Source organism: Colletotrichum destructivum, chromosome 1, assembly GCF_034447905.1.
Source record: "Colletotrichum destructivum chromosome 1, complete sequence".
NCBI lineage: Eukaryota > Fungi > Ascomycota > Sordariomycetes > Glomerellales > Glomerellaceae > Colletotrichum > Colletotrichum destructivum.
The window spans coordinates 2627216-2639624 of NC_085896.1; the positions used below are offsets into that span (position 1 = coordinate 2627216).

A 12409-nucleotide genomic window follows, 5' to 3' on the forward strand; every position below is an offset into this window, starting at 1 on the left:
CTCCGCCAAGCTAACAGGTAACGACAATCAACGGCCACTCTCCAACAGAGCCGAACCCAGGGCTCGGCGCATCAACAATCATCAGTAACCGTCCCCGATGACATATACCGAGTACGGCGCAATCACGCTGCCATGAAGTGACTTCTCCGGCAGAGATCAATAGCCGGACTTGGACACCTTGCACGTCTCCGTCACTGAACGGCCCTTTGCCATATACCAACACTAGAGGGAAGCCCTGCTCTATTGACATCGCGACCAACCCAGCCACGAGACCACCACGGTTGTTGGACGTAGCATACGTTACGCACGATGGCCGCGGTTTCGGATCCCAAGAAGAGTAATACACGCTTATCTCACCCCATCTGTTCATGTGTGCTCGTGCTGATTCGTGAATGCGCAACTAGGCGACGAGCAGACAATCAAGGTCGCGTCGAAGAAGGACCCCAAGAACAAACCAGATGGTCCTATCAAACTCAAGAAGCCGGCACCGAAGTACAACAAACCCGGAAACTGGAGAGAAGGAAGCATCGTTGAAGGTGAGGCCCTATCAACATGACCTGTGGTGGACCGACTGACCGTCGTGCCGCCACACCAGAAGACAAGAAGCCCAAAAAGGACGATTCCCCAACGATTTCTGTTGCTTCTCCCGGACCGGTCGTCAACCCCCTCGATGACAGCGCACGCGAAGCCTTCGCGACCGGTCGACCCCTCGAAGACACACCCGATCTGCAGCAATGCAAGCACTGCAAGAAGAGTATCCTCAAGACAGCTGCCAAGGCCCACATCGCACAATGCCTCAAATTGAAGAAGGAGAAGGCTCAGCGCAAGAAAGAGGCGAGAGAAGCCCGTGAGCGAGCCAAAGAAGCTGCGCGCGAAGAAGAAGCCAGGAAAGCAGACGAGGATGCGGATGGGAAGGGAGAGGACGACAGCGATGGTGAAGAGGACGGAGCGGAAAAGAAGGCTACCGGCAGCAAGACAACCAAGAAGGCCGCGGGTAAGAAAACCGATGGAGATACCAGCAAAGGAAAGAAGCGCAAGGCGGATGGTGATGCCGAAAAAGGACCCAAGCAAAAGAAAAAGAAGGAGGAGCCTAAGCCAAAGGCTCCTAAACCGAAGGGTAGGCGCCACCCACATTTTAATGTGGCATACCGATATGCTAATTGAGGTACAGGTCCCGTGGATGTCGAACGGCAGTGTGGTGTCCTCTTACCCAATGGGCAGCCATGTGCAAGGTCACTCACTTGCAAGAGTCACAGCATGGGAGCAAAACGTGCCGTCGCAGGAAGATCTCTGCCTTATGACATGCTTCTTGCGGCATACCAGAAGAAGAACCAGGCCAAACAGCAAAGTATGTGGCGCACAATGGCATCCCTGAAAGTCGCTTCAGATACTAATGTTTCCGCAGAGGCCGCACTCGACGCCAACGCCCCGTTGGAAGACGAAGACGAGGCCAACGCCGGGCCAGTGGACTCGGACGAGGAGACGGCTGCCGTTATGAGTGCTCTGGCGCATTGGAACCCACAACCCGTAGTACCGCAGCCACTCCTTAACCCAATCAAGAGACAGTATCAGCTCGCGCGCCTTCATGAGCAGCTGCAGATGGCGACAAACGGCGGCCGAACAAATATTTTCAAAGTCAACGGTTTTGGCGTGCAGAAGCTGCCGTTCGGTCACCCAGGCCTCATGGACACGGAAGACGCACCTGGCGAGCCCGACACGGCGGATCTGAACTTTGGAGGTGCTCGCCGATCTTCAAGCTTCAGCATGCAAAGCCAACCACCGCAGCGACGGCCCTCGGTGACGAGCAGAGCATAATTCGGCAGACCCCGGGTCATGGAGAAGAGACAATCCGCTAGTAGATTGTTTGTGCATAAAACCGAGTGGTATAACGAGGCTTATATGAGGGCATTGGGTTATGGGCTAGTGCATTTTTGATGAGAGGGGGTGAGGTAGGCGTTAAGTTACCTCCCCCCACCTCGTCTTTTTCTTTATGGTGGCATGTATACCAACAACTGATTGCGACTGGAAACACGGCCAAAGAATTTCTTGGGTTTGTCTTCTTCTTTTTCTTCAAAGCAGCGGCGTTTGGGGATCCCTGCGTCAATGGGTAGCGGTTGCTCAGAGTCAGGTATGGTTGCGGAAAGCGAATATGTATATTCAAGATGGGGTTTGGGCGCATACTTCAAGATTGGTAGTCGAGGGCCCACACGGCGTATATCATCTGGCACCATTGCCGGTATTGAAGGTAGCCCGCCTCAGAGACACCCGGTGGTGGGAAATTGACATGTGGACTTCAGTGGGCCAGCGATTCATCTGCTTTACACTACTTGAGAAGCCAACACCAACGTCAGTCAAGCGCCCGATTGAGCTCGAATCGGTGAAGGCAACCAGCCCCCCCCTTCACCCGACGAAATCAACCCAACGAGAAGCTATCGTTGCCGGATGAGCTTGTGGGTCCTTCTCCCACGCTTAACCCCGGCTGCGGAATAGCGCCGTTTAGAGGCGCGCGACGATGACGTCGTTGCGTTCTTACCCCGGATTTTGTGCCCATCATTGACAACGCACCGCCCGCCCGGCAACTGCGCCAAGCTGACCTCGGCACTGCAGACTAATTCCCTCCGCCATAAAGTGGGAGCACACTGAAGTCTCGCCTAGCGGTTATTTCGACCGTCCACTCATCACATGTTACCGCTACCTAGCGAGATCACTGCATCGCACTACAATACGCTCGGGAGAGCTTCGTGCGCTCCGTACGAGCACTGTATCCTTTGTCTCTCAACCGATTCCTCGTCCTCTTCCACCCACATCACGACCGTGACCACAAGAGCTGACTGGTTCCAAAAACTGCGCGTGGTCGTATTCCGACACAATCCTTCTCGAAGACCTTGCATTGTTATATCAGTAAACTCCTCACTATGGCACCTGCTGGGGTCCTCGAGGCCCTCGGCCACGCTCTTGCCGGCGCGACCGGCACGGCCTTCTCGACAACTGCAGTCTATCCCCTTGACCTCGTCACCACGCGCCTCAAGGTGCAGCGCCAGTTACGGAGAGAGGATGCCATCTCCGAAAAAGACCAGTATCGCGGCGTCTTCCACGCGTTGAAAGCCATTTCGTCACAAGAAGGCGGTGTATCGGCTCTTTACACAGGCCTCGCACAGGATATATTCAAATCTATTGCAGATTCGTTCCTCTTCTTTCTGTTCTACCAGTATTTTCGGGATGCCCGCCGCCGTTCTCGCGGCAGGAGGCTGCCGGTTATCGATGAGCTGGCGGTCGGCGCGTTAGCGGGCGCTTGCTCGAGAGCTTGCACAACGCCCATCGCAAACGTGGTTGCGAGAAAGCAGACGTCGGCTATGTTTGGAGGCAACATTGACGGCGAGGACGCGTCCGTCTGGAAAATCCTGTCTTCTATTGGCGCCGAGAACGGCATAGCTGGGCTCTGGGCTGGGTATTCCGCTTCCTTGCTGTTAACGATCAATCCCAGCATAACCTTTTTCCTGAACGAACAAATGGGGAAGACACTTCTCCCAGATTCGGACGAAACCTCGCGTAATCCACAAACAACTTTCCTGCTTGCTGCCGCCAGCAAGTCTGTTGCTACCATCATCAGCTACCCCCTGCAGACTGCCAGAGCCAGGCTTCAAATGCAGGGGTCTGGCAACGCTTCGCCGCGGAGGAGCACCGAGAACCCGGAGAGATCAACTAGTTCGGAGTCCAGCAATGAGCCTCAAACTCCCACTTCCATAGAGGCAAAGGGTGGCGCCCTGAGCAAGCTGAAGAAAATGGCCGAAGGTAGCGTGATCGCCATTGTTCTATCCATCGCAAGGACCGAGGGACTGTTGGCATTATATGCTGGTCTCCAGGGCGAAGTGCTCAAGAGCTTCTTCAGCCATGGCCTGACTATGGTGTCGAAAGGCATCATCCACAAGTTCATAATCCGCTTGGGCATTCTCCTGTTGTCCTTGTCACGAGGGCAGTCACGCAAGGCCAGGTTACAGCGCCTCCGCCAGGTGTTCCTCAGACTTCGATGAAATCCCAACTATCTCTTGTTTTGCTGGATGCGACCCCAGCCTCTCTCCATTGCGCAAAGTGGGCAGCCGGCAGCCACCGAGAGGACCACACAAATCAGCACTGAAAGGCGACGCCGCTTTTCTCCACCTTGCTTGCGCCCCTCGCGGAGAACCCTGTGCCTTCAGATCTGAGCTCGATCAGTCCGACAAACTCCTGTTTTCGCTGCTTCTGCTTGCCATCCGAGCGGCCCGCCGTCAGTCGGGCATCACAGACGTAACAAGCGTTCTCTTGCGGCGAAGAGTCATCGCCTTTCACAGTAGTCATAAACTTTACAGCACAGCTTCGGCAGATGACGTGTCCGCACTTCTCAGCCAACAGAGGACGTGACGCGTTACCAAGCGTCTTCACGCACGAGGGACAAATGCGCCTGTTGCTGTTTGTCTTGGGATCGAGCTCTTCCTTGAAGTTGAGGGTGACCAGAGACTTCAGGGAGTAATGATGCGGCGAGTTATCCGGCGACGCCGGGCAGACAGGCGCAAGCTTAGTCTTTTTGGGAGCTGTTGTCGCGGCTGCCGCTTTACGAGCTGCTCCGGCATCGGGTGTTTGGGACGGTGTCCAGAAAGAAGGCAGTTTCTCCTTGGATGCCTGAAAGATGGTTAGAATCGTTTCTATCGTACACGAGAGAGAGCACGTTAGCAAATACAAACTCACTCTTTCCTCGTCGATCGACTTCTGCGCCTTGGCGCGATCTTCCTTTGCGATTTTCTCTAGCTCGTCTTGATCCAAGATGAATTTTCTCTTGGTGCCCTGCTTCATGGGAACATCGATATCGGTTCCCATCGTAACATCTTCTCCTGATGCAAGCCCAGACGGGCTCAGTGATGTTACGGATGACGACGGGTCTAGTCCCGCTTGAATCTTTTCGAATTCCTTTACGGCGCGTTCTTGAGCCTCGGCGTCTTGACGGGCCTGGGCGTCCAGGATTTCTTGCTCCGCCTTGTCTCGTGCTCGCTCTACGCGCTTGATCTCCTTCTTCTGTGCGATGAGGTTGGCCACCGCACACTCGCGGCAAAAGACGTCGCCATGATTGCACGATACAGGTTCTCTGGCGATTTCGAGACAGAGATAGCAAGAACCAAAGGGGAGGAAGGAGTCGCGAGACAGGCGCGCTGAGGTCGAGGCCCACGCAGCCTTAGCCATGTCACGCTCGTATGAGGTGAAGACACTGCGGGACGTATTTCGTTTGCCTGAGACTCGTTAGGGTGGTATACATGGAGCTTGATTGCGACGTTGAGCTTACTGTGTGCCATATTTGCAGTCGGTATTGCTGGCCGCCAATCAACCTTGCCGAGAATGTGGGTTGATGTTTCAAAGTATGTGCGCTATCACCTAAGAAATAATTTGCCGTATAGTGAGTTCAGTTTGCGGTTGGACAGATCATAATTCTATGTACAAGCAGGCGAGAGGAAGTAAGAGGTCGGGTGCATGTCAAAGCCTGGAAGCAGATTGTGAGGAGCAAGGATAGTTAATCGAGTGCCTCCACGCTTAAGGCAAAGCGGAAAGAAGCTCCGGAGCGACAGGGGTCGACGCCACCCACAATGGAATATGCATCTACCGGCTCCAGGCACACTCTTAGCGAAATAACTGTCATAGAGTGGTCCACCCGTTTGTTGAGGCGCGGAAGCATTTTTCTATCTGTCGGGTATCGTTTTCATCGACAAACCCCCAGAGAGCCAATGGCGTCTGCTGTCCTCTCCTTGCTATTCTTACATGGTGCTTTTTCTGGAGAAGCAGAGGAAAACAAATTTGCATATCGTCATTGATCTAGTGGTGGGATTCATACCGCGCGGGTGGTCGGCCCAATCAGCAACCTACCTAGTCTCTTATTCTCATTCAAATTTCTCTCCCTGCCGTTCGTTTCACCAAAGCGCATTGAACAGCGAGTCTGCCTTTTTACCCGAATAGAAGCATGGCCGCCTCAGAAGCACGGCCGGATCAGCCGAGTCTGCCCTGGCGGATGGCATCGGCGGCCATCATGAGCCTCACCGGCGCCATTTCCCGAGCCTTTCTGCATGGCCTCAATGATGTCCAGACCGAAGGCCTTCCTCAATTCCTGGAGGTATTGGACAAGCGTCGAGCCGAGGTCCCCCAGCGTGGTCTCATTACCGGTACGGTCACAAGTTCTCACTTCTTCATGTACCCCAGTACCAACGAGGCTATGGCTGACTGCTTTTCTTGCCGGCTGCAGTCTCAAACCACATTAGCGTGTGAGTTTCTTACATTGCATCATGCCTGCCTTGTTGCGGACGCGTCAAGCTAACGCATCTCGGACTCATAGCTTAGATGATCCTCTGATATGGGGTGCGTTACCACTCAAGTACAATTCAGTACCATCGAGCGCTCGATGGGGTCTTGGTGCCCATGACATTTGCTTCAAGAACGGGTATTTGACGTTGCCCTTCCTTCATGTCTCTAGACGTTGGATCGACCTCCTCTGACGCCGGTCTAGCTTCTTCAAGTCCTTCTTTAGTCTCGGTCAGGTTTTGCCGACATATCGCATGCTTCACTCACCAAATGGTGGTCTCTTTCAGCCGACAATGGCACAGGCTATCCGCCTCGTCTCGGGTCCTGGAGCCCTGTTTCCCTTAAAAACAGCCTTCCGTGCTGGCAACAACGAGGTTTTCGCCTCGCCTGCATATTACCGTAACAACCACAACGCGTGGGTTCACGTGTTCCCGGAAGGATGTGTACACCAACATCCCCAGCGGACTCTCCGATACTTCAAATGGGGAGTCTCGCGGTTAATCCTTGAATCCGACCCGGCGCCTCAGCTCGTCCCTATCTTCATTGATGGCTTCTCAGACATCATGCCCGAAGACAGACAGTGGCCACGATGGGCTCCGCGCATTGGTGCCAAGATCCGTGTCATCTACGGCGAGGCCCTTGAGGTAGGTGACGCATTTAAGGAGCAGCGATCTAGGTGGAAGCGCATGGTTCAAAAAGAAGAAGAGGCCCTGGGCAAGCGACTGAACGCCGGCGAAGTACCTGAGTCGCTGAAAGACCATCCTGAGGCCATTCAGCTACGGATAGAAGTCGCCAAGACCGTCAGAGACTTGGTGCAGGAACTGAGACTGCGGGCGGGCTATCCTCAGGATGACCCGGCGTTTGCTCTTGCCGAGACGTGGGAGCGCGACCCTAAGAAGAAGCAGTATAAAAGTCCAGTGGATGACGGTTTGGTTCACAAGGAATGATAAGGACATCGTTTCTTGTCTAGATACGTGTTAGATGACTGTCCACGGAGACAGTGCGCCACGTGTACATGTATAATCTTTTACCCCTTTGTAAACCAACATGTAGATTCGTAGCATAGGCTTTGATGTGCATTCATTACTACTTCTGTGCGCTTTTCATAACAACTACAAACGTCCCATAGTTATCCCTATTCATCATCCAGCATTAAACCAACCGCAATATACAGGAACTCCCGAAATGCCCCTTTGTTAAGAGCTTGCCAATGTTGGCATGTTCTCGTCATGATGAGTTGACTCCTTGCTGTCGGTGCGGATGATCCATCGTCATACTCCTATTCGCGTAGCACCGAAAACCACAAGAATGGATGGCCGCTTAGTCACATACCGAAGCAGCGCGCCTCTAGAAAGGTCAGTACGTCTCGTAAGACCCCTGTCCGGGGTACGCTCTAGCCTGTGCTTGCAAGGCTTGCTGCTGGTGCTGCTGCATGACAATGTCGTTGAACCAAGGATGCTTAAGGGCTTCGTGCGCGCTGATGCGTAGTTCAGGGCGTAGCTGGAGCATCCGCTGGAGCAGATCGATGCCTGTGGGATCGATCTGTGGGAGAATCTGGCGAAGATCTTGGGTGGCGTACATCTGGAAGGTTGGCTTGTACTCAGGAAACTGGGTAATGCCAGTCCAGGTACGCTCGGTGGGTGTACCCATAATGCGGAAAATCCGGATGATCTGGTCCTCGTTCGTTGTGCCAGGGAACAATGGTCGACCAGTGTACATCTCTGCCATAATGCATCCCGCAGACCAGATATCGATGCTTGTGTTGTACGTTCTGCTTCCAAGGAGAACGTCCGGTGCACGATACCAGAGCGTAACAACCTCGTTCGAAAAGGTGTTCACAGGAATGCCGAAGGCGCGGGCTAGTCCAAAGTCGCCAAGCTTGAGCTGTCCCTTGCCGTTGATCAAGAGATTCTGCGGCTTCAGGTCTCGGTGCAGCACCCTGTTCTGATGGCAAAAATCGATGCCTCTCAAGAGTTGGTACATGAAAGACTTGATCTGGTGCGGCTTCAAGGCGCCCCTGTCGCCATGGGTATCCATATACTTCTTCAGGTCCCCATCCATATACTCGAAGACTAACATCAACTTGTTCTCGGTGTGGATGACATCGTGAAGGGCGACAATGTTCTCGTGCTTGAGCTCCTTCATAAGGGAGATCTCTCGAATCGCAGTTGAGGGTGTGCCCTCTTCCGAGTCCAGGTGGATTTCCTTCAGCGCAACAAGCTCTCCTGTTTGCCGGTTTCGACCTTTGAAGACCTTAAAATGGGCGGTCAGACTTGAGAATTGACGCGAAGAGTGGGGAAGAAAAACGTACAGTCGCGTATGTGCCCTCGCCGAGCTTCTCGAGCTGCTGGAACGAGCTCGGGTGTCTCTTGCCGTCCATGTCTGTTGATGTGTGCGGGGAACGTCTTCTGAAAGATGGACCGATTTCCCGTCGTCTGCTTCCCTTCACAGAGACCAGCTGTTTCTGTGTTGAAGGCGAAGAAGAGGTAAGTCGTCAAGAACCTTTTTTTTATTTTATATATATATATATATAATGGTCGCGGAGCCTAGAGGGATGGCGGCCGAGGGCTGTTATGAGGGGTTAGGGGCTGCGCTGACAATAAGTCAATGTTCCGGATGCGGTGCTGGGCAAGTCGAATCTTCGCGTCGTCGTCGTCGTCGTCGTCGTCGTCGTCGTCGTCGTCGTCGTCGTCGTAGTTGTCGTCGTCGCCGTTGTCAACAGTTTGAGCGATTGAGCGACAAAGTGATGGCGCGATGAAGCGGATTGAGTGGGAAATGCGGGTGATGCGAGCAATGTTTGGCGCGTTGAACTTGTGATGAATGCGAAGTGGGGAGGCGGCGTGGTTGGGTGGATACAGCACCGCGGGGTTTACCTGAGGATTAGATGTACCCGCCTCCCTGAACTGAGACGACCTAGCAGGTACTCGCTCCACGCCAGACAAGGCACAACAACGCAATGTGAAGTTCTTTCCCAAATTTTGGGGGGGCGGTACCTATCGGCCTGTCACTGAGGGTACTTAGGCGCCATGAGTTAAATGCTACTGGGAGAAGACAAAAGACGGCAGGAGGAGAAGACAGTTCGAAGCGCGGTACGCATGGGGGGGGGGGGTTGATGGTTTACCGGGGGTTTTCCAACAACATACCACCAAATGCCCAGTGAAAAGGTGTGGTAGGAGGCAGGTACCGACTAACTACTTAAATGGACACCTGAAAATCCAAGAGACACAAAAATCTGATCAGACCCTGGGGCATCTTCATTCACCACTGCGTCAAACCTTCCCTACGCTCACTGAGGCGGCGAGGCCTGAAAGATCTACCCAGATTACCCAGAGAGTCCTCCAGTGTCCCCTCACTGCCCCCCCCCATGATATCCACTCGCACCCCGCACTAGTACGAAAAGGGTCACTGGACCTCTTATCATCTCACTTCCTGACCTCCCAGGAACCTTATCATTCGTTTCCTACGCAAGTACTTAGTTCCCATCCTATCCCACCTCGGCGTTAGCATCACCTTTACCCCGGCCTCACGTACACCTTCCCCAATTGCATACATAGATGCCAGGTCGACCATACAACTTACCTCCACCTACATATGTGAAGCGTTTTCCACAGTCCAATCCTCTGACCGCCTCAATTATTCCCGAACTGATGATACCCTCGTTTCGACATGCGACCTTTACCTGGCAGCACTGCGTTCCCGGGGACCCCTTCCTCGAGTGACGGAGCCTCCGATTGCCTCGCTTCCGCTTCACAGTCTACCGCCGCCCATATGTCTTTCATTCTCACCGACGAAGCCACAATAGATTCTTCACTTGCGCCCCAATACCTACCTCTCCGGACGCGCGACCAGCGCAAACACGCCGTCCACACCGTATCTGGCGACATCAGTGCCCCGAACCGTGAACTCGGTACTGCTTCGCCTGCAACAGCCTCTCGTTCCACCCCTACGTTGCAGCCTCGTGACAACACGCCACCTCGATCAGTTCCTGCGACAAACCCATCGCCAGCAAGAGTGCATACCCCTCCACCTATTGCATCTCAACCCATGACGCCAATACTGTACGGCGTGTCTGGACCCTGTTCCGCTATTAGCAGTTCTTCATCCCGGCGTAACTCCTTGGTAGGGTCGCTATCCGAATATCAAGAAAGCTTCGTCATGAGCGCATTTGGGTCTTCAGAGCCTGGTCAACCCCAGAGTTCGTACGTCGGCGAAGGCGCTCAGCAGTTCATCATGCCCACCATCAACGTCCCTAGCCGGAGACCCTTCACAGAAACAGGGAAGAGTCTCGGGAGGCTCAAACTCCTCATGGCTGGCAGGTCAGGTATGATCTACCGATTGTCCATATGCTTGGATTAATTACTGACCAAGTCCGGTCCTCCAGGTCTAGGGAAAACTGCACTGATCCGAGCGATAACACATTCTTGCTCTCACATTGTACATGTTGACTCTACCATCCCGATTGCAATGGCATCCACGGGCTTGCTACCAGGGAACGCGCTCTCGAGTGATCCTCCTATTGGCCAGGGAACTTTCCAGATAACTGAGACGTTCGCCAGCACCAAGCCGTATCCACCTTGGTGGAAGGGATCGGTTCAAGGCAGTTTCATGTCCAGCTCTACCAGTACCGATGACACGATATTAGATAGGAATGTTTGTCTGGTGGACACGCCAGGTTATCAGGAAACATGTCGAGTACGTTGTGCAAGCTGTCCGTCGTATTTTGGCATTGCATCAAGCTGACAGAACAGCCTACGGAAACGGTTAACCAGGTGTCGCAATACGTTGAATCCCATCTTCAAAAGAATCGTCTTAACGGTTTGGAGGACTCGGATGTCTTGAAGACGATTGGTGGAAGCGGTGGTTTGCTCGTTGATGCCGTGCTCTACACGATACCCAGCTCAGGTAAGGCATGTTTCCCAAGCCCTGATTGAGCAGTACCTGACGAGGAGCACAGGCCTTACCTCGACAGATTTCCAGTACATTCGTCAACTGGAATCACTTACGAATGTTCTTCCACTCGTCGCGCACGCTGACGTGCTGACATCGGAGCAAATCACGGAAAGCAAGGAGCGCATCGCAAAGCAACTCACTGAGGCAGGCATTAGGTTGTTCACTTTCTCTCCCCCGGCTTCCAACCGAGACGAACCAGACATATATGCGATATCGAGCAAGTTAGGGTCAGATCTTGATGTCATGGATGCCAGTCTGCTAATGGGTTCCGAATACGTGCAACCTCTTGTGCCGACTGACCTCTCGCGTTTGTTGGAAAGTATATTCAGTGTCGATGGGGCAACGTGGCTCCGACATGCTGCTGCGACGAAGCTTCTGAGCTGGCGCCTCCGCCACCCCAGGACTAGTATCAGCTCTACTGGCCTCACATTACATCCAGAGGGGCATGTGGATAGGCGACTACTTCGCACTCAGACTGGTTCTTTAACGCCTCTCGCCACAAGCCTGGTGCCGCGCTATGCCCCTCACGAGGAGCGTTTCTGTCGAATACAATTCACAGACTGGGCAGCTGACTTACAACGCAGCTTAGCCAATGAGAGGGCAATTCAGGAGAGGACTGCGCGGGCGCAGGCAGCTACATGGATGGGAGAAGGGTTGCGTGGTGGGCTGGGCGATGAGACAAACGAGGCCATGGCATTGACACGAACCCGTGGACGACGAGATCATCAACGGCCCTTCAACAGGAGACACAGCACAGGCTCAAGTCAAAATTGGGCGCTAGCGAGGCATCAAGACCCCCTGGGCTTACTACAACTCAAGGCCGATTTTAGATGGCAGGGCTGGAACACCTTAGAGATGGTTGGCGGCCTTGGACTTCTCGGAGGCTTGGCGTGGCTGCTCGTCTGAGAGTCCACGTGACTAACGCCTTGGTTGACTTTGAGGGCGAGCAGAGGCCGGAGGCGACCACTAGGAATAGGGCAGCATCGAGTTGGCGATGTGCAGCACTCAACATCACGGTTACCGCAGGTGGTGTGTCACGGATGGACGATAGTGAATTACTATATGATTAAAGCATCTGGAAAGAGAGGTGTAGGTATTCCTACGTAGTTTTTCACCTGCTGGCATTCCAATTTCTGTCAACCAT

The 12409-nt window shown here is 53.7% G+C and overlaps 6 protein-coding genes across 6 annotated transcripts; 4 read left to right on the forward strand and 2 right to left on the reverse strand.

Moving 5' to 3' along the window:
- The first annotated feature begins 3 nt into the window (after positions 1 to 3).
- Positions 4 to 2822, forward strand: CDEST_00808 (Putative SCA7 domain, SAGA-associated factor 73). The gene is made up of 5 exons (XM_062916967.1): positions 4 to 337; positions 405 to 536; positions 596 to 1117; positions 1172 to 1348; positions 1406 to 2822. Exons 1-5 carry the CDS (start codon positions 310 to 312, stop codon positions 1813 to 1815), a joined length of 1269 nt encoding a protein of 422 aa, XP_062773018.1. The 5' UTR covers positions 4 to 309; the 3' UTR covers positions 1816 to 2822.
- Position 2823: 1 nt separating this feature from the next.
- Positions 2824 to 5498, reverse strand: CDEST_00809 (Putative nitric oxide synthase-interacting protein). Its single transcript, XM_062916968.1, has 3 exons — positions 5312 to 5498; positions 4723 to 5258; positions 2824 to 4656 (listed from the first exon to the last, which is right to left on the reverse strand). The coding sequence occupies exons 1-3, from the start codon at positions 5319 to 5321 to the stop codon at positions 4126 to 4128; spliced, it is 1077 nt and encodes a 358-aa protein (XP_062773019.1). The 5' UTR covers positions 5322 to 5498; the 3' UTR covers positions 2824 to 4125.
- On the forward strand, positions 2916 to 4031 carry CDEST_00810 (Putative mitochondrial carrier protein; the record flags this gene model as incomplete). Its single annotated transcript, XM_062916969.1, has 1 exon — positions 2916 to 4031. The coding sequence occupies one exon, from the start codon at positions 2916 to 2918 to the stop codon at positions 4029 to 4031; it is 1116 nt and encodes a 371-aa protein (XP_062773020.1).
- A 199-nt stretch (positions 5499 to 5697) lies between the features above and the next one.
- Positions 5698 to 7424, forward strand: CDEST_00811 (Putative phospholipid/glycerol acyltransferase). The gene is made up of 4 exons (XM_062916970.1): positions 5698 to 6179; positions 6260 to 6278; positions 6350 to 6454; positions 6521 to 7424. Exons 1-4 carry the CDS (start codon positions 5981 to 5983, stop codon positions 7260 to 7262), a joined length of 1065 nt encoding a protein of 354 aa, XP_062773021.1. The 5' UTR covers positions 5698 to 5980; the 3' UTR covers positions 7263 to 7424.
- A 1-nt stretch (position 7425) lies between these two features.
- Positions 7426 to 9150, reverse strand: CDEST_00812 (Putative serine/threonine-protein kinase, active). Its single transcript, XM_062916971.1, has 2 exons — positions 8627 to 9150; positions 7426 to 8568 (listed from the first exon to the last, which is right to left on the reverse strand). The coding sequence occupies exons 1-2, from the start codon at positions 8693 to 8695 to the stop codon at positions 7672 to 7674; spliced, it is 966 nt and encodes a 321-aa protein (XP_062773022.1). The 5' UTR covers positions 8696 to 9150; the 3' UTR covers positions 7426 to 7671.
- A 647-nt stretch (positions 9151 to 9797) lies between these two features.
- CDEST_00813 (Putative P-loop containing nucleoside triphosphate hydrolase) lies at positions 9798 to 12382 on the forward strand. Its single transcript, XM_062916972.1, has 4 exons — positions 9798 to 10636; positions 10697 to 11007; positions 11064 to 11217; positions 11270 to 12382. The coding sequence occupies exons 1-4, from the start codon at positions 9982 to 9984 to the stop codon at positions 12169 to 12171; spliced, it is 2022 nt and encodes a 673-aa protein (XP_062773023.1). The 5' UTR covers positions 9798 to 9981; the 3' UTR covers positions 12172 to 12382.
- The last annotated feature ends 27 nt before the right edge of the window (positions 12383 to 12409 follow it).

Excerpts from the sequence above, each read along its gene's own strand:
- CDEST_00812 (XM_062916971.1), bottom strand. The coding sequence starts at position 8,695 with ATGGACGGCAAGAGACACCCGAGCTCGTTCCAGCAGCTCGAGAAGCTC. Across the intron at positions 8,569-8,626 it reads GCGAGGGCACATACGCGACT|GTCTTCAAAGGTCGAAACCG; the intron begins GTACGTTTTTCT and ends GCCCATTTTAAG.
- CDEST_00813 (XM_062916972.1), top strand. The coding sequence starts at position 9,982 with ATGCGACCTTTACCTGGCAGCACTGCGTTCCCGGGGACCCCTTCCTCG. Across the intron at positions 10,637-10,696 it reads CCTCATGGCTGGCAGGTCAG|GTCTAGGGAAAACTGCACTG; the intron begins GTATGATCTACC and ends CCGGTCCTCCAG. Across the intron at positions 11,008-11,063 it reads GTTATCAGGAAACATGTCGA|CCTACGGAAACGGTTAACCA; the intron begins GTACGTTGTGCA and ends CTGACAGAACAG.
- CDEST_00811 (XM_062916970.1), top strand. The coding sequence starts at position 5,981 with ATGGCCGCCTCAGAAGCACGGCCGGATCAGCCGAGTCTGCCCTGGCGG. Across the intron at positions 6,455-6,520 it reads GACATTTGCTTCAAGAACGG|CTTCTTCAAGTCCTTCTTTA; the intron begins GTATTTGACGTT and ends ACGCCGGTCTAG.
- CDEST_00808 (XM_062916967.1), top strand. The coding sequence starts at position 310 with ATGGCCGCGGTTTCGGATCCCAAGAAGA. Across the intron at positions 338-404 it reads GGTTTCGGATCCCAAGAAGA|GCGACGAGCAGACAATCAAG; the intron begins GTAATACACGCT and ends ATGCGCAACTAG. Across the intron at positions 1,349-1,405 it reads GAACCAGGCCAAACAGCAAA|AGGCCGCACTCGACGCCAAC; the intron begins GTATGTGGCGCA and ends ATGTTTCCGCAG.
- CDEST_00809 (XM_062916968.1), bottom strand. Across the intron at positions 4,657-4,722 it reads AGTCGATCGACGAGGAAAGA|GCATCCAAGGAGAAACTGCC; the intron begins GTGAGTTTGTAT and ends ACCATCTTTCAG.